This window comes from Rhyacophila brunnea, unplaced genomic scaffold (assembly GCF_057557595.1).
Source record: "Rhyacophila brunnea isolate RB1 unplaced genomic scaffold, BYU_Rbru_1.0 scaffold_1, whole genome shotgun sequence".
NCBI lineage: Eukaryota > Metazoa > Arthropoda > Insecta > Trichoptera > Rhyacophilidae > Rhyacophila > Rhyacophila brunnea.
The window spans coordinates 38,404,405-38,431,385 of record NW_028232751.1 but is presented as its reverse complement, the minus strand read 5'-3'; the positions used below and the strand labels follow the sequence as shown (position 1 = coordinate 38,431,385).

The 26,981-nt window shown below is 35.6% G+C and overlaps 1 protein-coding gene across 3 annotated transcripts in view; it reads left to right on the top strand.

Annotated features, from left to right (window-relative positions):
• The window catches only part of LOC147079751 (uncharacterized), a 134,155-nt gene that overhangs the window by 73,569 nt on the left and 33,605 nt on the right, over positions 1–26,981 (top strand). Inside the window, exon 3 of one of the 3 annotated variants that reach the window (XM_085943933.1) lies at positions 26,293–26,457. The exons of the other annotated variants lie outside the window; for them this stretch is intronic. Coding sequence (XP_085800059.1) covers positions 26,363–26,457 — 95 coding nt within the window. The 5' untranslated portion in view covers positions 26,293–26,362. The remainder of the gene's footprint in view (positions 1–26,292; positions 26,458–26,981) is intronic. 3 annotated transcript variants of the gene reach the window in all.

The window sequence follows — 26,981 nt, the reverse complement described above, 5'->3', positions numbered from 1 at the left end:
ATTAAAAGTGAGATTAAACGTTGAATAACCAAATGTACATATGTACATAATGCGTATTGCCTACTTAATTTTTTGTTTGACGGAAATACAAGACATTTTATATTCGAATTATACGAGCTAAGCGAATACGACTTTTAAACAAATATTTGTCAACTTTTACCGTTTTGTCTTCATTATATCGCCACGTTTCCATATTTCAGTATTTTTTATGGGTGCTTTTAACATTTTGGTATCGATGTTCTTCTTTTGTGTGTCCTATTTGTAGGTTCTGCGCGAGTTATCGCAAATAAACTTAAAAAAGTACTTAATTGCATTTATACATCGTATCGTTGTGTTTTTTTGATTTAGTTAAATAGCAAGTTCTAGTAATCAAGACATTAATGATGATAATCGATAGTGTCAACATCTCTTTTATTATTTATACAAGAATGGACGTGTGTTCAAATCATAAAAATAATTAAATCGTATGCGGCTTATAAGTTATTATAATATTACTAAACTATATCTATTAATAAGCCGAAATATTTTTTTAGGCATATCTTAAAACTGACCCACACTGTAATAGTATGTACATATTTTAATAAAAATATTCATGAAAAAGTCTAAATTTAGATACGAGGGTGGGTCAATAAGTCCTTAGAAAAGCCGACAGGTGGCGCGACTAGTACTGTAAGCGGTTTGTTTTCATGCAGCGGCACTACCGATTCAGTATGCTGCGAAGTTTCAATCAGATTGGTCGGGTTGCTGTTTTTTATTTTCGTACATTTAAAAAAAAAAATTGCTTGTTTACAAAAATGGAGAAAATTGAGTTTAGAGCTGTTATTAAACATTTTAATATAAAAGGGTTAACAGCAAAGGAAATAAAAAATGAGTTGGATTTAGTTCACGGCATATCTGCTCCTTCACTTGCAACTATTTATAACTGGTTAAATGAATTTAAACGTGGTCGTACATCAACAAAGGATGAACCACGCTCAGGACGTCCTGTAGAGGTGACTACACCAGAAATGATCAATAAAATCCACGATATGGTGTTAAGTGACCGAAGATTAAAGTTGAGTGAGATAATTGAGGTTACAGGGATCTCAAAAGGTAGCGTCATTTCTATTTTACATGACAAATTGGGCATGAAAAAAGTTTCTGCAAGATGGGTGCCGCGTTTGCTCACAGTCGACAATAAACGCAATAGGGTGGTGGCCTCTAAAGCCCTGTTGTCGCTCATGCAACGCAATCCGGATGAACTTTTACGTCGCTTTGTGACTGTAGATGAAACATGGATACACCACTATACTCCCGAGACGAAAGAACAGTCAAAGCAGTGGATTGCGAAAGGCGAACCATGTCCAAAGAAGGCGAAAACCGTAAAATCAGCTGGTAAGGTTATGGCTACTGTATTTTGGGATGCACGTGGAATTATTTTCGTTGACTATTTGGAAAAAGGAAAAACAATAACAGGGGATTATTATGCATTTTTATTGGACCAGCTAAAAAACGAAATTGAAGAAAAACGGCCTCATTTAAACAGGAAAAAAATCCTCTTTCATCAGGACAATGCCCGTGTTCACACATGTTTACGATCAATGGCTAAAATTGAAGAATTGAAGTTCGAATTGGTCGACCACCCACCGTATTCGCCAGATTTAGCCCCCAGTGACTTTTTCCTTTTCCCAAACTTAAAAAATGGCTAAGTGGACAACGTTTTTTTTCAAATGAAGAAGTCATCGATCGGACAAATGCTTATTTTGAGGACCTTCCGAAAACTTATTTTTCTGACGGTTTAAAAAAATTAAGAAACGTCTAACCAAGTGTATTGAGCTCCAAGGAGATTATGTTGAGAAATAAAAAAAAATTACAAAAATAAAAACTGTTTTAATGCTTTTTTCTAAGGAATTATTGACCCACCCTCGTATAATCAGTTTTATTTATGTATTAACTGAATATTCTCTACTATGAACCATATTACGCTTTCCAACAATTGACGAAAAGTAAGAATTACTTCGAAATATCAGACATCGCGGAAGACAAATAATTTTATTTAGGACAACGGTTTCGGAAATTTAAAAAAATATATATTACAACGTCTGCGTTATTTTGCCACCGATTTGAAATGAGTAGGATTTTTTTCACCATTTCCAAAGTTTTTTTTATATTTTTTTTATATTGACAAACCATCATTTTATTATATTTCATGAGTTTACAAACACGGTTTTCATCCCTGTATTTAATGATCAAACAATTTATACGTTGATATTAATTACTGCTTGTATGCAATCAAGCATTATCTCAGTTAATACATAGATCCCATACGAAAATTAGAATTTTGCTGTCCATGTACAAGGTAATTCATATATCATATTTCTATTAAATTCACGGATTTACCAACTATCATGTTTCATTAACATCTTAACTAGAATTCTATATTCACTACCCTGGAATCCCAGAATCATGTTCGATTTATTACGAAAATTATAATTTAACTCGTTAAGCATCCATTTTATTATTATTATTTATATACATAATTTTGAAAACACTTCAGAAAAAATGTACCTATTATAACCAATAGAAATAATCTTTTTGGAAAAAGTAAGACAACCCGCAGGAATCGAACCTGCATCTCTCGAGGTATCGCGCCCTTCGCGCATATACCACTATGCTAAAGCTGTCATACTAATTACGACAAATTTTAACTATTCGCTCTTATAATACTCTCTGAAGCGCTTCCCAAATTGAGTTACGATTGGCAATCGACCTTTGTATTTTAAATCAAAGTAGGTAGCAACATATTACTTTAATTACTAGCCGTTACTAAACTATTAATAAACAGATAAGTTTTTATTATTAATGAAACAAATAAATGGTGAATCGTCAAATTCATTAAAATTCAGCAAATCGTCACCTTTTTAGCAAAACCATCTATGTCGCTTCTATCAAAAATGACTTTTAAATACCGTGTCATTCCTTATTTTTTTTTCTATAGGCAAGTACAATAATCTATGTGTTGGGTAAACTTGCTCCGAAGTTATTTCTTAAAATAAAAAAACAGCTATGCGTAAGGTTCAAAAACAACGGTTCACAAAAACAACTATGTGTTATATTATGGTATTTTGATATCGAGAGTGTAATGTTTTTTTACAGTTAGCTACACATAGTTTGTTTTTATATTGTGTCTTGCACGACAGATTGAAAGATGCAAGAAAAATGAAAGATGCATGCTCACATAAGGTGATTGAAAAAAACCGTCAGGTCATTTCTTTGTGGGGAATTTTCTCAATAAGAGAGGCAGGAAATATTCAATAATTTCTGGAAAATGCCTACATGGCAAATAAAAAAACAATATAACTCGCAATTATTCAAGATTACGCGTTTGCCAATTTTTTTTATAAATACCCTTGGTATAGGCGAGAATTAATTTAAAAGTTGAGTAAACAACTACAAACGTCTCGATGACAGTGGCCAATTTAAAGCAACAATGACAGGTAATAAGAATCTGACTGAAGATAAATAATTGATAGTGCAACCAAAAATCAAAACGAGAGAGATTTGTGGGAAAAATGTTACATTGTGGTTGGATCTAATTCCCAAAGTTCCCAGCCATTATTGCAGAGAAAATACCTCCAGGGTGTATGCGGAATCGTGCTTCCGATCCAAAATACAAATGCATGATGAATATAAAAAATGGTCTCAGGAAAATGGTCATAAAGCAGCAGAAGTATCCTTTTTTTAATTTTTAAACACCAAAAAATTTGTATCCACCAACCACGAAAAGATCAGTGTGCCATCACTGCCATCTGCTGTAGTTATAAAATTAAGACTGTTTCAGAAATGGAATACAATAGCCACATTATTTAAAAAAAAATATGCTAGAAAGACCAAAAATGAAATGAAGGAGAGTACCAGAAGTATTACTGGACGGTTAGTAATCACGATGGTTCTCCAAAGTGTGCTGCTGTGTCAAAAATACAGGCATCAAAAATGTATAAACAAAAGCTGCAACTACAAAATTTCACCATATAGATTCTTAATAATGATGACGTAGAGCCATAATTATGTATGGCAAGAGGGAAATGGTGGGGTATCTTCTAATGAATTTGTCTCATCTCATCGAAAGCAGGACAATACAATGAAATAATTCTAATATCGGATGGGTGTGGATATCAAAACCGAAATAAAGCTTTCGCTACTGCTCTAAATGATATCTCTAGAGAGAAAAAACATCAAGATTCAACAGCTTTTTCTAGAAAAAGGCCACGCCATGATGGAGGCCGATAGTGTACATGCCACCTTGGAAAAGTATTTTAAGCCTCCAATATATTCACCGTCTGATTATATAGCACGTATGCGGCTGGCAAGACCAAAACAACCTAATAAAATTAATGTCATTGATTTTTAATTTTTAAGAATTATGATAAGATTAAATCTGGATTAGGTTCAATCAGACCAGGAAACGAATCGAAGATTCTGTTGTATATGATATTAAAATGTTAAAGTATCTACCAGATGGAACAATCTTTTACAAACTCAACTTTATCACTGCAACCGTTCGATGGCCTTTGTAAAATGAATCATTGCCAATATCGCAGCCGAAATACATACATCTTCAGGAATTAAAAAGTGTAATAGAGAATGATCACCATTATTTCTACGATAACCTAACATTTAAACCTGATAATAAAAAGTACTTAAACGAATTTATAAATATAATATCATCTAATTATTGCATTAATAATTAATATAATAATATTGCAATTTATCACTGACCCACTATGTATATTTAACTACTATTTATGTAACAGTTTATCATGAGTGCAAATTTATTATTATTCACATTTTGATGAATAAATTAGACTATGTGTATTTACAAAATGATCAAAACAACTTATGTGACATCACAAACTGTATTTTTTATTAATTTTGTATTAAAAACAAAAGATTTTTGTAAGCAAAATAATAATCTTAGACCATTTTCTGATTATAATGAAGCAATCTTCATAATTTTTATGTTTAAATGTAATATTATTTTTTTATTCAGTTTTATCCTTCTACACAATTTGAGAAAGTGCACATAGATGGTTTTGCTAAAACGGTGACGATATGTGCGTGGCAGCGAAGAGTTAGGAACCAAGAAGAGTTAGAGTAGCCAGGGGAGACCTTCATCCAGCAGTGTATCGACTCCGGCTGATGACGATGATGTAACTACATTCACTTAGCTCGTAGAGCGACCGTCATCGAAGTCGTGGGTCGCAGGTTCGATTTCGCAACCAGGAAAAATGCATGTTGTATTTTTCATGTGTATTTGATCCAGTGCAAGAATGACTAACAACCATTTATCGTAAAAAAAAATTGTGTCAACATTACTTCCATTCTGTGAGATACCTACATAATATTATTAATTATTATGCTCAAATATATATTTTATAAATAATCTAATGTCAGCACAATATGGTAATTTGAATATTTCTTTTATTAGGTACTTAATAATTACTATCCAGAATTATTATGATTATCAAGTAAAGTTTATATTTCCATTTCTCAGCCATGCCAATATTAAAATTATTAAATTAAATATTGTTGCTGGTCGTACTGAGGTGACGGTATCAATAATGATTACGATTTCGTCAGCCGATATGACAATAATATTCAGGGGTTGGACTGGATCACGACCTTCCCAAGCTTTTTCATTCTGGCGAGGGTGAGGGCATCGAACTTCTGCCTGCGTACCCAACCGCAAAGTACATCACAGTATCCAACAATAGGATTGGAATGTGCGACGATAATTTGAAGCGGGGGTCATAGGGCACAGTCACTTTTCACTTTCTGACTTGCACATTGTACCGGCTCGACACATATTAATCATACCTACTCCTTTAATTATTATCGAATCGAGTCTGTATGGAGCGTGACCATGCTTGGCCATAATTATATTATGTTGGCGGCTCTCGTGGTACAGTGGGTAAGGCGCTGGCCTTCCACCCGAGAGTTCTGGGTTCGATCCCGGTCATGACAAAAACATTAATGTGTTTTTCTCAAAGCCTGGGTGTTTGTGATTGTTCAAAATTACTAACAACCACCTTGTACGAAAAAGCAAGGACATGGTTATTATTAATTCTAAAAAAAAAAAAAATATATTATGTTTCCTAATACATTCTACGACACTTTCCACTCATATTAATTATTATTGTATGTTCACGTGCGGCTTATAGTGCGCTGCTCTCGAAATGTTTTTGTAAATGATTATTAAATTTTATATCCATTGTTTGGCAATGTTGCTAACATTGTTTATTTTAATTGTGGTAGGTACAAAATGTCAAAACGGTCTGAAAATATTGCATTTCTGAAAAAATCTATAATCGTATCGATATTTTATAATAATAGTATTTTCTTGTGATTTGAGTAAAAATATTGTAAATTTAACTTTTATAATACATCGGACCAAAATTGTAGCACGGTTGACAACATCGTTACTAGCGCTGTCCAGCATATTATATATGTATTCATAGGTACAATTAATTTGTAATAATTTTAACTTGTTACCAAAAATAAGTGTCGGCGAATATATCTATACATATACATGTATCGATTTGACATAAGTCTATTGGAGGCTTTGAAAGTGTCCGGTTTCCGGTCAAAATGGTACGACGCACATAATAAATAATACACGCAGATACGTGTTTAGTGTTCTTGTTAACGGTGCTGTGAAATTACTTCGGCGTGAACTCTGCACCTACAGATGATCTGACATTTTATATTATTATAGTATTACTCGTATTACTTTAAAATCAAATTAACCAAGCCTTTGGTAAGTGTTATTGAAGTTATACTTCTTTTGGGATGTTAGGTAGAGAGAGAAATTGAGGGCTGCGCGCGCACACCGTTACGTTAAAGTGCGACCCACACACACACACACACCTAACGCGCGTATGCGAACAGTCAGCTGCAAACAAAGTTTGATAGTCGAATTGTTCCGTTGCCTAGGCAACGAATTTGTTATTGTTGGGCCAAAATAAAATAAAAACAACAAGAAATAATTATATAATTTATTTAGTGATATAAGTTAAAGTGTATAAAAATAAACCAGCGGCCCGGCCCTCCTTTATTCTAGTTTTTGCGATGCTGAAGACTAACGAGGAAAATTGTCGCCATATCGATACCGAAAAAAATCTGAAAATGTAACTAAACCTCAACGAAGAGTTTCTGTACCAATTCAAAAAGCCGGGACAGCTCAAGTTGCTATGGACCAAAACTCATATTTATTTTGCCTTACAGCGGTTATAATCGATTATGATGAATTAAAAAAAATCTCCAATAATTCATTTGGACTTGCGTGTTCCGTATGCGTTGGGCTGTGGTTCGAAGACGATTTAAAACTTCTATCTTCTGGACATGAAGAAATTTTAACCAAGATTATACCTAATATATCTAAAGCAAATATTAAACTATGCCCCACATGCGTTCAAGCTTTAAATATAAATAATATACCATTATGTCAATGTAGGTACAATGGTTTCCAGAAATACATAATCATCTCCCAGCGTTGGATTTAATTTCGGAGAGACTTATATCTATCACCACGTATTCCTTTCATATAGATCAGAAGACTGACACGTCATGTGAATGGCCAATACGGTATTTACGGTCAAATAATTATAAATAACGTGCCCTATTTCAGTTATTTTTGTTTTGTTACGCCAAAGAAGTCTAACGCGCGTACATAAGTACACGCACTGATTTTTTATAATATGAAGATTTCATAGACTCTAGAGCAGCGATACTCAACCTGCGGCCCGCGGGCCACATGCGGTCCTTTGAGCTTTTATGTGCGGCCCGAAACACATTTATTATCAGGAATTTCGTATATCTTGAGATTCGTTTCGACTTTGACGCACAGATAGTAGATTGTCATTATGGTCCACATCAGATCTGGTAGAAGAGTGTTGCTATTGCACACGATTAATTTAAAAATCACGCATAATTTTTAAAATCTCAAAAATGTTTTGTAAAAAAGGGGAGGTTTCATGATTTTTTTCGTCACACCAGTAGTGATGCGGCCCGCGTTACTTTACAAATATATGTATTTGGCCCGAAGAAAAAAAAGGTTGAGTATCATTGGTCTAGAGCAGGGGTTCCCAACCTTTTTGTACTCTAGAGCACATTCTAAAATATCGGTAGGGTGGCGGGCACCACCTATTTTTAATCGACAAACTCCTTCCATAACTTCTCGTTTTCCCATAATTTATTTTCTTATATTAATAATTTATTAATAAATAATAAACAAAAATGTTTCAAAATAATAAAACTATTATTCAAATTGCATACACACAGAGAAATGTATTTACAAAACGTAAACAAAGTAAACAAAAAACACAAATAAAAAGAAAACATTTTATAAAAAAATAGAATATCAATATGTCAATGTGTTCTTCGGCATTGCATATCATTGGCCAGTGCCTCATAATTAGGAGAGTATGACGATAATCCTGTTAGCAAACAAACATAAAGATGCTCATGATGAGATCGATATCTTGATTTTATTAAGTTCATGTTTGAAAACAATGATTCGCATAAATATGTCGGAACCGAAAAATGATTCAATTTTATATGCCGCTTTTTTCAAAAAAATGGGAACTTTTCTCTGTCCACTGTATTCCAAAAGTCCTCTGATATTAAGGATTTAAGCAAAATATCATTCTTAAGTTCCAAAATTTCTAACTCTAGTTCGTCTGTCTTACCTTGAACAAAATCTGCAATACATGCGGCCATTTCCATTACATTTATTTGGCAAGTAAAAGGATTGATACAGAAGGAAACAATTGGCTCGATATCTGTAAACTGCAAAAATCTCTCTTCAAATTGTTTTTTTAACACTTGAAGATGCTTAATAAATAATGACCCGTTTAATTCATTGTTACCTAGCATTTTATTCATATGTGGGAAATGCACGAGAGAATTGATCTGAAGATGTGATATCAACAAATCCAATTTAGCTTTAAATGACTTTACAGAGTTTATCATTTCAGCTATGTTTTTATCTTTCCCCTGCAACTCCAAATTTAAAGAATTCAATTTTTCCATGATGTCTGTGAGAAATCCCAAATCAATCAGCCAGCGAGAGTCAGCTAGTTCATCATAATTTTCCTTTATATCGTTTATAAATGTTTGTATTTCTTCAATTAAACTCACAAATCTTGTAAGAAGCTTTCCTTTACTGAGCCAACGTACTTCAGTATGCAGAATAAGATCATGTTTTTTATCTTCAGTATCTTCTAAGAGTCGGTGTTGCAAAGGAGCTACTCGAATAGAATTGATTATTTTTGTAACTATTTTCATAACGTGTTCAAATGGCAATATTTTACAACACAGAGCTTCCTGGTGGATAATACAGTGATAGGACATAAAGTTTGAAAATGATTCATCCTTCTTGCAGAGGGCAATAAATCCTTTGTTTTTACCTACCATTGCTGGTGCCCCATCGGTGGTTATCGCAGACAGCTTGTGCAAAGGCATATTTATTGACTTGGCGTATGTTCTGAATGTATTATAAATATCCTCACCCCTTGTCTGTCCTTTCATATGTAATATTTGCAACATATCCTCTTTTACTGTGAAGTTACTAAATACCATTCTCTCCATAACTGCTAACTGTGCTGTGTCTGATATATCTGTTGACTTGTCAAATTGTAGCGAGAACCAGTCACATATTTCCAAGGCAGTCTTTAACTGAGTTTGTTTGTCTGTTGAAATTGCATGTATTCTTCTTGTGACGGTGTTATTTGACAACTGTAAGTCTTATATTGCTGAGACAATCTCACGTTTGTTAGAAAATCCATCAAACAAACAATCGGCACCAGTCAAAAATAGTTTTTTAAACAACTCACCATCAATGAAAGGTTTCTTCATTTTTGCGAGCATGTGAGAAATTTTGAAAGAAGCAATGGTGGTCTTTTTAGAATTTTCCACATGTCTAGTGAAAACAGTCTGTTGTGCAGTTAGACTTGATTTTAGTTGACATATTTTTTTCTTTCTTACTTCAGATTTAAGTGGATAATTCACATCAAAAGTGGCATGAATTGTCTGAAAGTGTCGTTCAACATTATGTTTTTTCGGCACTGCAATACTACTACCACACAACAAACAGAGGCATTTATTTTTCACATTAAAGAAACAATATGATACCTCCCAGTCAGTGTTAAAATTATAGGTTCGTTGTCTTTTACTCGGTCCACTCATTTTAGAACTATATATAAGGAATATCAAAACTCCTAATTCGTGTTTCGTCAGACGAAGATGTCTCCTAGCTAACTGTCGCGTGCTTCGGCGTTCATCGGCTCAGTTCGTGGCGTTCGTTCACTTCGGGTTTTCTGCGTGTGTCAGGCTAGCGTGAAAATTCTGTCTGTCGAATAGTGGCGGGCTCATACGAATCGTTCCGCGGGCGCCATGGTGCCCGCGGGCACGGGGTTGGGAACCCCTGGTCTAGAGCATCGTCATTTTCAAACAGGCTTACAAAAAAAGTTCCAATGCGTGCTTATACAATTTTTGATCTTTCTGTTAAATATACCACTTTCCTTATAGGTTCACAATGTATGAATATTCACATCTTTCACTCCGAAAAACGTCAAAATTAAAAAAAAGATTGCTTGTATGTACCAGATAGTAAGGATTACTAGGCTAAGTAGAGACAAATATTTAATATTAATTGCATAGGAGCAAAACCCTACATTGATGAACTGTTGAAAGAAAGTTGAAAAAACCTGGTGTTAACAACTCTTTTCATCTCATTCTGAATCTAAGCAGTAGTATACTAACTAATATGAAGTCACACATTATGTTATGTTTCATTCTTGTTTATCTAAATAGTGTATTTTGCTATGTGTGCGTCGTATCTACGACCCAATAAGAGAGCAATAATTTAAAGAGAATTTACAATACTGCGTTCTACGATCTGTATAAATTGCATTGCAGTTCAATCAATTAAGATTAGGAAACTGTGCTAGCTAGGTTAGATCATGTGTGAACGACAATGAACTGGCAAATAGAGTAGGTAATATTGAGCAATTCGATGTGTCGTATAGGAGGTAGGCTTAGAATCCTTAGGTGGAGCTATCAATGTTCCCTGTATGTATACCTACTTGAGGTAACGAATTAGAAAACGACAATTTAGAATAATTGATAGGGTTAATTGGAGGACCTCATGATAAATACACGATAAAATTTTCAAATCTGAAATTAGTGTTTTTTGTCAATTCTAGATCCCGTCGTTAGTTTAAATAAACGTATATTATTCAGATATTTTAACATGTATATATTTTACTGCTCGCCGTGACTATTACAATAAAATTCTGTGCACAAATTTCAAATGTAACGCAGAATGTTACCATCCGAGCGCCTGACGTTTCACGTCCGATCACTGAAGTTAAGTAACATTGCGCGCGGATCTTGTTGGATGGGTGGCTACTTGTTACGGTATAAATATTAAGAGCGTACATAAGTGAAACGGCAAATAATTTTCAACTGTATGTGGAACGAAATTTCGGCCGCGTTGCCATTCGGAGAGCGATAGTCGAGGTGTCCGCACGTCGATTCGGTTTGTCATGGCGTCGGATGAAAATATTCTTAAATCGTGTAAAGATGACTAAAAAACTTTACGTATGTACTTAAAAAAGAAACCATGTCAATGACTATACCATTATTATTACGAATATAATAATAAACGTAACATAAAAAGGACGCATGTTGAATTTATATGACAAATTATATTTCGTTCGCTTCGCGTCATTTGCACAATCCTCAGGTCCTCAGCATCAGGCTACTGATGCATTTCTGTAATAACTAATTTTATTAATATTACTTCATAGCATAGATAACGTTTTAATTGATATTTTTCACTTGAATTTCTCACCAATAATTTTTATCAAAAATTACTAAAAATCACACAAGCGCCACTGTTACATTGAACACATTTTCTCCTCCCAAAACCGAAAGTTCATGGTTTTACATATTATTATTTATAAGATGTTTCTATTCGGAATTCCCAAGTAACACATATTGTAATGTTTCAAGCCGCATTATTTATGTAGGATCGGATCCTGGGCCGCGAATTGCTTTCCGGGACGAACGCGGCCAAACCGGGACGTAGTCGTTACCACACATGGGCAGGGACGAAGATGTCTCTACTTTTTATTTGGAGACACGACTTACGGCAGTTGCAGCGCGTCAACGCAGGTCTTACTTGATTCCAAATATATTATATTTGAATCTCAAATTAGATGTTTTTTTATCCAACTGGAGATTCTAATCGAATGCATTTGGAATCAAGTAAAACCTGCGTCGACGCGCTACAACTGCAGTACTGTATGTATGCGCCCTTAACGGTGTACTTAATTCCCTGTTCTTCCTCGCGATACAGTCCTAACTCCTGCAACAGGGCTATTTTAAATAGTTAACGCGGTGATACGTTTCTGTTATTTTTATTGCTCCAAAATAACACGAATACCATTCAGAGTAATTCACATACACAAGGCGGCTATCTACAATAATTGTTAGCACAGTTAAAACACGTCTCACTTGATTCCAAATGCATCCGCTTAGAATCTCCAATTGAATGAAAAATACCAATTTCATATTCTAATCGGATGAATTTGGAATCAAGTACGACGTGTTAACTGTTTTAATCAACAATATTTAACGGCTTGTGGTTAACGTGGTCATGGAAGATAGTGTTAAAAATACTCGACTATTAACTGTCAGAATACAATATTATATTATTATAATTATCACTTTTTTTTATTGAGTTAAGTGATATGTTGGAATAGACTTGCTGATTCCTGGGCCTTGGCCTCATCTGACATCTGCCTCCATTCAGGCCTGTCAAATGTAACTGCAATGTCGTTTATTTTTGCCATCTCCGCCCCCCACCCCACGTCCTTCGTATGTGTAAATGTGTTATCAGAGGCGCGAAATTTGGAATCTAGGATGAAATTTGTAGCTTCACCGTGGATGACTCTGTTATATTATGTATAAGGGCTTGCGCAGACAGAGAGCGGTCGGAGTTCTGCGTTCAACCGACCGTTGACCGCTAGCGTTCAGGGACAGCAGACAGGTGGCGGTCAACAATAAGCTTTCCATTTGTTTACAAACGTTGTACTGACACAAGCGCTGCATAATGCGAGACCGCTATATTCCGACTGCGAGTGGAAGTGAGAAAGCACCGCTGTTGCGTACTCACTCCCCCGTGTGGTTTCGCTCTATGTTGTGTGACTGCTCAAATTCCTATGACGGGACTGGACGGGAGGTACGGCGTTCTTTGTAATTCCGGGCATAGAACTCAAGAACTCTAGCGTTCCAATTGACCGGCGCGGTCTGACCGCCGGCTGTGTACCCATACAGTATGAAGTCCATACAGTACAAAGAACGCCGAACTCCGAACGCGGAACGCAGACCGCCTGACCGCGCTCTGTCTGCGCAAGCCCTAAGTGAAATTTAACTGTGGCCGCACAATTGACATTTACAGTTCTATGGAAACGTCTGGTAGCCGCACCATATTTCACCTTTGTTGTGGTTGAAAAAATTAAAGCTAAATTTTATTTACTAAAAAAATGGATCAATTTATTTATAGACTAGTCCATTTTAATAAAAGACATTTGAACATTTTAATAGGTACATATATATTTATTTAAAAATAATGCAACTGGAAATTCTTCAACTGGTTTCGATATTTGTTTTCTATGAGGTGCATTACACTGAATGCACGTTCACAGTATACAGTAGTAAAAAAAATCGACAATATTAATAAAGCAATTGTCTTCAATTCTTTGAATTGAGTATTGACTTGATTCTTGGTCAACGTATAACTTCGACCAAAATTTTTCAACCGTGGTAATATTAAAATGGCTTTAAATATTATTCTGTAAAGCGCTGGTGGCCGCAGCAAAATCCTCAGGTGGCCGCATGAGAACCACTGGCATAGACCCTGATCTAATAGTGAGACATAAAAATCGAGAGTGGATATCATCCGCATATTATATATTTGGAAAAGAAACATATCGCATAGTAGGTAGGTACAACCCCAATTATCCGGTATAATTGTGATAAAACTATTCCAGATTCTGAAAGCCAAAAAATAATAATACACCTGTTTCACTTTCAGAATAACCAACCCCACTTCATTGCAGATTTTGACCTTTCATGATTTGTTTAATCATACATTGTTCTCATAACCATATTATAAAACCGATGATTATAGTGCAAACCAGGTAATCTATAATAAGGATAGCCGAAGGACTGCATACTCGAGGATTTACTGTAACTTGTTCGATTACTAAATTTCTATATACGGCACAGCTGCCATGCTTTCAACATAATATTATCACGCTCCATCACGCAAGTGATATCTACGATTTCGTTCCAGTTTACTGTATTTCACTTTATTGTCTTCCGAAAACTTTCACTGTCGCGCGTCCACGTGGCGGAGAATTATAGAATGCAAACTACATCCTTTGGGAATGGCCGAAAATGTGCTCCGAAAGGGAAGAGATGCTTAATTTGGTTTAACCAGCTGTTGGACCATCGTACCACCCGACCTGCCGACCACAAAGGCAAATTTTGTTGAATGTGGTGTATTTAAAGAAACATGGATTTGTTTTAAAGTCATGCATGAAATCCTATTCGCTTGACGTTTCTCACTTATGCTACTTTAAACTCAGAAGCAGCTGGTAGGTGTCACCGAACCGAAAATATGTATATTTTGAATTGTATTGCATGCAATTTCCGGCTCTTTTTATTATGCGGAATCAATTGCTTTCCAGTATTAAAATCACCTCTGATTTAGGTAGTAATTAGTAAAGACCATCTAAGGATGTGCGAAAATAATATACCTATACATGTTATTCTTACATAATTATCTTCTTCTCGTGACATGCCCTATCAGGGGTCGGCCACCGTCATGATGATCTTTGTTCTGAACAGTTCGGTGGAGTTGCACCCGTCCTTAAACCACGATCGCGTGTCATCCTCTGCTACGTTGGACGTTGATATTTCGTTGGGTAATGAGCTCGGGAATATTATACATTGTTGTCCTATATATGATATGATACTATGCCGAACTTCTCGGTCCTTTCCCATTAGTTTGAGGACGTCAACATTTTTCACCCTTTCAGTCTACAAGTTTCGAAAGCATCAACTCTCCGTGGCATCTTCTGATTAAGCGTCCATATCCCCCCCCATCCCATAGAGGATTGGGAGACCATAACAGCGAACCATACACAGTCTCGCATCCATGTGAAGCTCTCGATTGGTAACGAGGCGTCTCATTTTAAGAAAGGCACTCCTTGATATCTCAATTTTTATTATTATTGTTTAATGTTATTAAAATATTTAAAACTACGAGTATATTAGCCCAAAAAACATGTATACATACATACTTATGGTAAAAATCGAATCGAATTTCCCCAATAATTTTTCCAATATTCCCTAGATTTACGTCAACTTACGTTAAATGCTTTTTCATCGTAAAAAATGACAAAAGCTTCTTTATTTACGTTGTTAACTTCAAAAGTACGTTTCGTGATGGCGTTTCGAAGATATTGGTAACACCGTTAGAGAAGAGTTTATCATAAAATTTCTCCTGTATTAAAGATTCATTAAATACCAAAATGTCTTTCACAATTCCGTGATTAATGGTAAGATCGCCATTTCCCCATTTTATTAGCCAATATCTAAAATCATGATCGACATCATATCGAACATTGTGGTTATTTTAATAATTCGGTTTCTTTGAATTTTCATCAAAGCTCATTGAGCTAGGGAACTTTTGGGTAATGAATGCCTCATAAAGAATGACAGAGAGAGATTGCCCTAAGCTAAGCTAAGTGATGGTAATCTAGCATCATAGTTTCCATACTGTCACGAAGGATAACGTCTTTATTATTAAGTTTTCACAATTCTCACAAGATGAATGTTGTCATCCACGCGACTAGAATGTAATATTGAAATCTTTTTCATGGGTTTCAAATAGCTCCCCAATATTATAATATAGGGATCAGTCATATTAAATTACCTCGTATAATTTAATTCGGTACTTCAGCAAATGAAATGTAATGATATGACAAATATTTTTATTTGTTTTGTAAATATGTCACCAAATATAAATAATACATTTAAAAAATGGAGTATCTGCACCGTAGAAACATGCACATACTTTGTTTAACCGGATTAATGTATAATATACGAAGATGACGTTATAAGATAGTAATAATAAGACATCGGTATATATTATACGAATATGTTAAATCATTTCGGTACCGTTTTTAACATCTGTCGGATTTGTAGTAATGGATCATGATTTTTTTTTGGGGTAGCCTTATACGGCCCGCTGTGGATCTTGGCCACCAGTAGACCAATTCACTCTCATCGGTTTTCCGATCTCTTCCAGTTGAGTCATATTCATTCATATATCATTATATATACATATCATATATCATTAAACCACCGACATCGTGGTCTTCCCGTGAATCGTTTTTATTCTGGTCCATTAAACGTAAGGCGCATCGTCCGTGCTTGATCCGTGTCACTACAGGCCCATCGCAGGCGTTGGATCTCTCACGCGTCTGATGCTCATGGTTGTAGCGACGTCGCCAGACTTCATCCTCGCAGGTGCAAGATATTTGAAGATTCTAGTCTTTGTGAATTGACCCTGGGACTTTTAATACCGCTTACAGTGAATGTCTCTTTTCACCAGAGGGACATGTCTCTGATCACTCATAATAATATACTCTTTGAATGATTGAAATCGACATAATGTAATGCTAAAACTCACAGGTGCACTTGTACACTATGACAAAAAATATCCGATATGCGAATTACATACTTACCAAATCGTAAACAAACTGTAAATATTTATAGTAATTTTCAAAATAACCAAGGTCAGTGCAATTGAATGAATAAATAAATAAAAAAGCAAAGATGTCGATATAAACCTGCAGAGACAGACCACAAGTATTTGAGATGAGAAAGTGGATATTAAAACTAATGATTAAACAATCTCCCAAGTAATTAATTACAAATTGCAGATTCATCAGTGGTAAACATCACACCTTTGTGTCTTCGCCCGAGATTTACCAGGACGTTAGAACTGTGATAGAAATGATGCCCTGTAGTATATTTTATTACATAACAAATGTTTTATTCAATGAATCATCATTTTAGATGAACAGTCGCAATAAATCATAACAATATGTCATACGTAAATTATGACAAAACCTAAAAAAGGTAGCTATCTTTCAGTGCAATAATACCTATACATAGTATACAGAATATATTATTTTCTATATTACTAATAATTAAGCTGCAATAAAACGTTATGGAATCGTCATTAAGTGTTGTAATACTACAAGTTTATATTAGTTAAACCTAGGACAAAATAAAAGTAACACTTAGTAAAGATACAGCACGAATTCCGAGTTTTATCAATTTATAAACAGTTTCAATAAAAAGTACCTGCGGAAGCCAACAGCGGTGGAGTGAGGTTGTACAACTTCGCTTGCGGATTCGGGACGCAATTCGCCTGGTTACTCGCGAACGGTTATAAATACGGGATACAACAAAAATAATATTGTTTGTAAATGAATTTGACAATAAACTCAACATGTGTGGTCCCATGTGATTTTGACAATCAGTGCCAGTGCTTGAGAAAAAGTGAAAAATATTTATTGTTGCACGGATAGTGCACTTTGTGCGGGGAGTGCGTCAAACGCTGTGAAGCGAGGGGTTGTCCACACTGTTTTTTGTTCACACTGTTGCGCGAATTCCAAGACCGCGTGAACGGCAAAAGCAATAAAATGGAAAACACCACGATGGAAGTGAATGAAACCAAAAAAACGAAGAAGAAAAGAAACGATGATGAAGAGGAAGTGGTTGGAGAAAAAGAAGAAGAATGGCAGACGGTGACCTCTGGAAAAAAACCCAGAAGAGACTCTGGGGTCACTCCAAAGGGAAACCAAAACATCGTCATGATAGCGACGGGAAGTAAAATTCCATTAAAATTGAAAATAGCGCAGATGCTGCATAAGGCAGGAGTAAAAGTACAGAAAATTTACAATAAAAATTTAAAGACGTACATCCAAGTAGAAGACGAAAAAGAAGCAGATAAAGTGAAACAAGCTGGAGAACTCAAAGATCTCGGTTTTGTGACCAAAGAGAATGACTCCTGCTCTTATGGAGTAATAAGAAAAGTCGATATTGATATGGACCTCCAAGAACTGCAAATGGAAATCAAAAGTGATGCAAAAGTAATCAACCTTAAGAGGTTGACAAGAAAAGGTGATACAGGAGAGCTGACAAAGACCTCGTCAGTCAGTATTAAATTTGGGGAGAAAATATTGCCGAGAACAATTTACATATATGGAGTCTCTTTTGCTGTAGAACCGTATGTATTCAGGGTTATGCAATGCTACAAATGCTGGCGATATGGGCATATCGCGAACAATTGCGGACGTACAGTAGAAACGTGCCCTAAGTGTGGTGAAAACCACAAAACCTGCGAAAAAAATGAGGAAATTACGTGCATCAATTGCAAAGGTAACCACGCGGCAAACAGCCAAAAATGCCCAAAGTGGCAAGAGGAAAAGAATTGCAAAGAAGCAATGAAAAAAATGAACATACCTTTCAAGGAAGCAAAAAAAAAAATGTTAAATAATAGCTATGCTGACATATTAAAACAAAAAAAAATCGTAGGAAGAGATGAAAGCGAAACAATTCAAAAAACTAAGGAAAACAAAAAGAAAGAAGAAGCGGTGGTAGAAGCTTCAGGCTCAACAATAATATCTACAGGTAGTAGCGTAAAGCCTACAAAAAATAAGAAAAATTCAAAAGGGAAGACAGAGGTTAACGCGATGGGAGAAATTATAAAAGTCTTGCTGAAAGGGGGAGACTGGCAGCAGATCATTAAACAACTAATAATTAAAGCAGTGGACTGGGTATGCAAACAATTCAAAGAAGGACACTTAAAGGAAATTCTAGGGGAGGTTCTGGAGCAAAATGGATAATAAAAAACAAATTAGGATTTTACAATGGAATGCCAGAAGTATGAAGCAAAAAAAGGATGATATAGAACTCTACTTAATAAGACAAAAAATTTCAATAGCATTAATCTCAGAGACTTGGCTGAGGTCTGAATTAGACTATCTGAAATTCAATGATTACACGATGTATCGAAAATACAGAAGGGATGGACACGGAGGAGAGCGATTCTGGTGCATAAAACACTGGCGTCTAAAGAAGAAAGAAAGAAAGACGGAAGAGCTAGACAAAATAATTATAAAGCCATTTAACAGAATAGGAGTGAGGACCTGATCGAAGGATCCCCTTCTAGAAGAGAAGAGGCGATATGACAGCGAGTCGCAGTCAAAGCCTCGGTAAAATCACAAAAAAAAAAAAAAAAAAAAAGTACCTGCTAGTTTTTCATTTTTATATATTTTTTAACGAATACAGCATTACTTAGAATAAATTCTATTTTACAACATAATATTATTATCAACACTATTAGTATTTATTAAATTCCAAAAAAATGTTGTATTTTGTTTATGTCATTAAAACACTGATTGTGTTTTTTTTTTTAAACCATGTCCGATTCTGATAGGATCATATGGGCCTCCACAGAGTGGAGGTTTGTATTGACAGATTTTGTTTTTTACGAGAAATGGATGTTAGCCACTTGCTCAACCTATTAGGTCCATACCCTGACACACACAAATTGAAAAACAATATGTGTACTTGCCAGACCCAGGATTTGAACCTGGCACCCACGGCTTTATAGTCCAACGCTTAAGCCGCGCGACCACCGTGGGTGTCAAACTTGCCATTATAACTGTTTTCCCAATGCTTGGATGATTAAATTTCAACATATGTTAAAATTTTGGCTATATCAATTATGTTTGAAATCAGTTGCAAAGCTTACAAACTTTTTGAAAATGGTCTACGAATATAAGATTTTTTGTCAATGACCACACCCATCTAAGCTAGTCAGCTCGCCTATTTCTCATAAAAAATAGTTTATATAAACAGCTTATTTAATTCATTTTGTCAATCATCGATTCAGTGAACTTTTACTCAAAAGCGATAACCAGTTCACTTGGTTATATTTGAGAAATATTACGTATATGTTTAGTTGCAATAGGGTAAACCCGGTAAACTGTGCTTATTCCGTAATACTAAGGGGTTTTCAAACAAAAAAACGGATAATTATACATTTTTTTTATTACAATTTGATTGATGGCAAAATTTACAATAAGTACAGAAAAGACAAAATTATTAAAATTAACCATTGGAGAGATAAGTAATTAAAAATTAAAAATAGTACTTACTCCGTGAAACTCCGTGATACTATGACCTTTACTCCGTAATACAGTTTATATTGAATATTTTAACACAAAATCAGCAAAAATATGGCAGAAAAAGTGTATAACTGTTACATTGGTATTGATACAAAAAAAAAATACAAAAAACAGGTTACACAAAAAAAAAAAATCAATCTGATTCTTCACAGTGACTGCACACAAAATATAGACTATTTACAACCTTTTGGCAATGATACCAAATTTTACAAAATTACTGCACATAAAATATAGACTATTTACAACCTTTTGGCAATGATACCAAATTTTACAAAATAAACATTGAATCCATTCTGCCATTTTTTTTTCAAAATATTTCTGAAAATATGCCCTTAGGCTTCGGCCACATAGGTAGGTACTTCGATAGTGCTATACTTGTCTACTAAAAACACTACTGCCACATTGCACGCTACGTGCTAAGGTACAAATTCATTTGACATTTGGGAGCGCTCAAGTCAACAACGATGTCACTCTCAAATCTAACCAGAAAGCTTACGTCTCACAGAGAATTTAAGTTTAAAATTTCGAAAGTCTCAAATTTGAACTTGTTGGGTGCACAATGTCAATTCATCTCAAAGTGCTCTTGGAGAGTTTCAACTTATCAAAAAAAAAATCGGAAATACGATGAAAACTTTTTTTGTTATTTGAGGATGAACCAGGAAACATTTGACTTATTGTTGGGCAAATTAAAAGAGACATTACAAAAGGTTGTTACGCATTTCAGATGTTCTAACACCCAAGAAACAACTTGTAACGGTAAATTATTTTGCATCTCTCTGTCTCGCAATATTTTTTCGTCACGTCATGGTCACACTACGGCTGTATGTCATTATTCATAACCTCAAAATATACGGTGTTTGACGTTTGTCATACTGAAGAAATGTTCTTACAACTTTCTACAGTTATTTTCTTTAAAGTGACACAAATTCTCTATTCTCTATAATAACCCCTTATATAATATTATATATTTTACGTGTAAGAACATCCTCCATCGTGCAAAATCACTAGGTGACAATAAAATTAGCCAACACGTTTGTTCGCCGGGAGACTCACTGGGTGACTGATAATCAAAGAGCAAGGCGCGAAGCGTGCACTGTGGCCATTGCGATAGTAGTGTGCGTCCGTTCTCTAGGATATGTCACCTAACACGTAGACACCAAGCATGGCACCTACCTATGTGGCCTTATCCTTTCACTCTCCACATATTATGTTGGAATTACACTTAGAACTTGAACCACTTTTCTTAACTTTTTTCACACATTTTTTTCGCGCACTTGTTTTGGCGTCAACACTTTTGCTGAAGGATCAGCTCTTGGGGTCTTCATTTTGTTCGAATGGGGTATAGTCAATATTTCCCGTGTGGAAGGAGAAGATCGCGTCGAAGATACAGGGGGAGATTCTGAAGGTGATGGTGCTGGATGATTCAAAACTGTAGATGGAAGTATGGCATCATCAGTGATAGCGTTTTTGTTTAATGGGAAAATTCCGCATTTTGAAAAACTTGCTGTTATAATAGATGGTTGAAAAGCTTAGCGAAAGGCTCCTGCTAAAAAGGAAGTGAAGGCTTTTCTCCGAGATTCATATTTAAAAATGTATTTAATTCTTTCTGCCAAGCATCTTTTAACGGCTTATACCTGAACGCCGACATCCAACGGTTGTAAAAGATCTGTCATATGGGCAATATGATTGGCCGGGCAGGGCTGGTGGGATGTTATTTATGAAATGTTTGAACCATTCTAAAAATAATTCATTATTTATCCATCCTTTAGGCCAGGGGATAATTTAATAATAGCAGTTCGGAATGGAGATTCTTTAAGGCGATCGATCAGTCAACCGCTTTCCCTCAAAAATTACCATCGGTGGAATGCTCAATCCATTTGCGCAAATGCAACCTACCATGATAGTTGTCACATCTCTTTCTCCATATGCTTGTTTATAGACATATTTCGACCCAACTCTAGAAACCACCTTTCCTGCATTCAATACATAGGTGAGACCAGTCTCATCCACATTCGAAAATATAATGACCTGGGGTTTTACTAACAAACTTACTTTTGCTCTGCATAAAACGGAATCCATCCTTCTCAAGGGTGCAGCCAACCTCAGTTCAAGATCGCCCACCATCCGTATGGGTAGTACTTTAGTTAAAGTCAAAGATAAGGTTACATATCTAGGCATTTTACTGGATGACAAATTATCATTTCTGCACCACGCTAAGACATCGGTGGCTACAGCAAAAGCAGTTTACCATCGGGTCTCCTGGCTCACTGGAAGTAATTGGGGTCTTAATTTCAGATCTCTTAAAATAGCTTACGATGCAATCTTAATGAGTATCGCTGGATATGCCGCCAGCACGTGGTATCATAGATGTAAGTTATTGTCTATCCGAAAAATTCTTCTCAGCGGTCAACGCTCAGCATTACTTGCCCTCACTAAGGCTTATAAGACGACTTCTACCGACGCGTTGCCTGTCTGTCCTTTCTGGAGTGCTTCCGTTAGACCTGCACATTCAAGTCCGTGGTGCCACGACCGCCTTACTCTGAGGTCTGGGGGCGGAGGTTGGCGGTATCTTTATATCGCCGCCTTCAGGTCTTGGATCCATGAACCGGTGCGCTCGAAAAGTTATTGTACGCTACCTGGCGTATGACACCGCATTGCGTGCGTGGCAGGGGCGATGGACCACTTCTTCCAAGCGCAGACACACGTATTTATTTTTTCCTAATATAAAGTGGGGTATGGAGATAACCAGATTGACTCCAGACCATTGGACTTCTCAGTTCTTAACCGGGCACGGTTATTTTGCCTCCAAGCTCTGTCAGCTTGGCCAATTAGAATCTCCGACTTGCTTATGTAGCGAATTGCAGGATGCCGATCACATCCTCTGGAAGTGTCCCATATGTCGGTTGAAAGGGAAGAGCTTCTTAAGTCGGTCCGACCCTCAGTTGGGACAGGGAAAATTTCTCAGCTTTTAAAAGTTTGCAGCATTTTACGGCGAGCGAGAAGGTCTTTTCTCATTGACAATTGATCGGAATACATTATATCAAAGTAGGGATCATGCACACTCTAGTGGACGCCAACCTAGGTCTTGGGAAGTTGCTCCTGGGACACTTTCGGCACAAATTTGAAGAGCGCCTATCGTTCTTTACGCCACGGTATACGCCTGCATAACGAGTGTGGAGACGTGGCGGGTGGTGGAGGGAAAAGCAAGTCACGGAGTACGCGCAGTGTGCCCTACGTGCAATCGGTGAAATGATGAAGTGCACAGCCATTTTTAACCTAGTACTTTGGTCTTGCACAAGTCTTGCGGTATACCCGCTATCCACCTAACCCCATTCAATCATCGCGTGATGTAGTTTGTGTGTAGGTACGAACTGCACTGTCTAAATTATTTTTTGTCATCAAACGCAATATTTTAGTTTAAGAGGAACTACGTCTAAGTCAGAAATATATTTGAAAAAATGCAGACGATTTAGGAATCTAGTGATGCGATTTTCCAATAATCAACATACCCATTTTACAGCGGCGAAGGTTGGAGGTAGGATGTTAAGATCCGACACAAATAGTGCACACTAATTTTTGCCAGTCATACATATTTGTTTTCATTGAACTAAGACTACAGATTTTAAAATTCAATTAAACCCTACGTAAACCAAGTCATGATAAATAATAATCAAATAATATTTGGTTATTTTATATTATATGCCATTAATAAATCATACAGAATTTTACATATTTTATAGATAAAAGATTTTTTATCTATATTAGATTTTAAGTTTTGATATTTAGATTTTAGTTTGGTTTAGGCTTAAAAAAAACTAACGCAACGCCACCTGTAATATGTATTATTAATTCAACGAAAACAAAAAGTATATCTGAAAAAATGTACACTATTTTAGTCGGATTGCCCATAGCTAACCTAAACCATTATAGTTTGATGTAGGCAGGGTTTTTTTGATTTTAAAAAACTAACCAGCACCATTTGCAATTTGTATTCTTAGTTCAATTAAAACAAATACATATAGTTATATGACTGACAAAGTTTAGTGTGCACTATTTATGTCAAATCTTAACCGCCTATCTTCACCCCTAGCCACTACTATTTTATTAATTCCATCTTCCCTTTGCACTCGTTAATATACATATTTTTTTTATTTTAACAACTCCCTAATCAATTTAAAGAATAAACATACATAATATGTAATAAAATTATAATTAGATAGTCAAATGCAATTGCTGCACGTTGCTCACCGATTGATAGAGTATACTGGATGTTAGCTCCCAATTATGGTAATTTGTAAGGTTTCTGGTAAGTATACTTTGGCTTTGATGACCATGCTTATGCATAACAACTAAAAACTCTACGAGAGTTAAGCTATAACGAAAAATAATAATTCAATTTAATACACCCTATAATTAATTTACAACACTTTTTATAATCATTGTAAATTTATTTTCATCACTGTTCTGTATAATGTCCAACTAGACACAATATTGACACATACCCAATATTTTATCATTTGTCTAGTCCAGTTAGACATACGACTTTTAACGGTAAAAATAATCTGATTTTTCGTATTGTTGAGACGCAAATCTGTGGTTCTAAAAATGATGGCCAATTTATCCAAAATTCAATTCACATATTCACGTGTTCAATTTAATACCAAACTTTTTTACCTCACGGCACACTGGTGAATAGGATTTGTTCCGTGGCACACCAAATAAAAAAGGAAATGTACCTTATTAATATAAATAATGGAAATCGTACTGTAGATAACATATTTTTTTTTTAAATATTTTATCAACATAATATGTACATAGGTGGTAATAATTGTATTAATGAGAAGGATGCAATTGATTTTTAGAAAGAATTCTGTCAAAACTTGGCTCTAAATTAGATAAACAAACACGTAACTCCTTGTCTACCATCTGTAACCGTTTTTTTGATTTCATTTCCACGAGCGGTGAAAAACCATATTCCCAAAGATACGACGATCAAAACTGTAACAGTTATTTAATTGCTGTTGTAGACAATTGAGGATATTGACTCCGAAGCGATATTCAAAATGCTGAGAACTCTAGCTCAGAAAATGAGGCTTTGTGCACAGGGTCATTTTTTAGGACTATTAAAATTTCCTCCTTTGTTAGTGTCAGATGTGTACCGTCGAATCTTGCGAATGGATTGATGACTGGCTGGTACATTTGATAATCAAGTGATAGAAAATACTTGGAAAATGATGCAGAAAGGAGTTCTAATGTCCTCTGCACTACTGGCATTTTTTTTTGAGGAAGCGTCTACACCTGGGAAGCAATTAGCCTCTAAGTTTTTAACTTTTCTGGTCCATAACTTGATAGTACTTTTCATTTTGAGAGCCAACGTACTTCAGTATGAAGCTGCAAACACTTAAAATCAGAATTCATATTTTCACACAGTGATGCAAAAAAGTCTGCAACGGAGGGAATTTGATTTTATGTAATTCACCACTTAGTAACGTTGTCCATCGTCTTCAAGAGCTGACCAGGCAGTGTCTTTGACACGAAAACTTCGCCGTGAAGGAACACCATCAGTGCAAACGCTAACACAAGTTTGTCACCGAATCTCTCTCAATTCGACGTTTTTTTTACCAGGTTAAATACATCTTCTCCCGTCGTTCTTTACTCCAATTCACAACAAAAAAAATGAGCTTTATTGCTAATGTCAGTACTTTCATCGATTTGCAAGGACCATACATTTTCGAGTTCATTCTTTGCATTAGCAAATTAATGCTCTCGGATTCAACAGTAGCCTTGTATCGCGTCTACCACGACCACTATGTACGGACGTGACAAATATTTATTTGAATATGTAGATGTTGAATTTATTTAAAATTGAGAACAATTTAAATGAATAGGCATTATTTAAAATAATTAACAGTTTTGAGGCTTCTTCCTTCGCGGCACACCCTGAGACTTTTGCGGCACACAGTTTGGCAGACACTGATTTAATGCTTCTGTTAGCGACCGTACAAAATGTGTCGGCGTGGGCAGAACCTGCTGTTTACCATATTGCAGAACCTGGCCAAACGGAATATTACGATCGGTGGGTATATTTACATGCATTTATTTATATGGTATTTACATGCATTTATTTATATGCGTCCCAAACAAAAGTTCCCGTACGAATAAAATAATATGTAAAATGCAGACTAAACAGTTCACAATAATCAGAATTGTACTTTGTTATAAGGGGTCTCAATATTTTTTCATTGTTAAGCACCACCGACCGCCACCTTATTTTTTTTTACTCCAAACTGCATTGAAGTGGTTTATTTTGACTGACACGTAGAGTGGTGTTATTTCGTCCGATCAGAAAAAAATATGCCCACAGGTTTTGTCGTTCAACCATTTAAGTCAAAATTCTCACTCATTTATTTGTACTTTGTTTTAAGGGGTCTCAATATTTTTTCATTGCTAAGCACCACCGACCGCCACCTTATTTTTTTTACTCCAAACTGCATTGAAGTGGTGTTATTTCGTCCGATCAGAAAAAAATTTGCTCACAGGTTTTGTCGTTTACCATTTAAGTCAAAGTTCTCACTCGTTTATAGATGCAGGTTTCTTGTT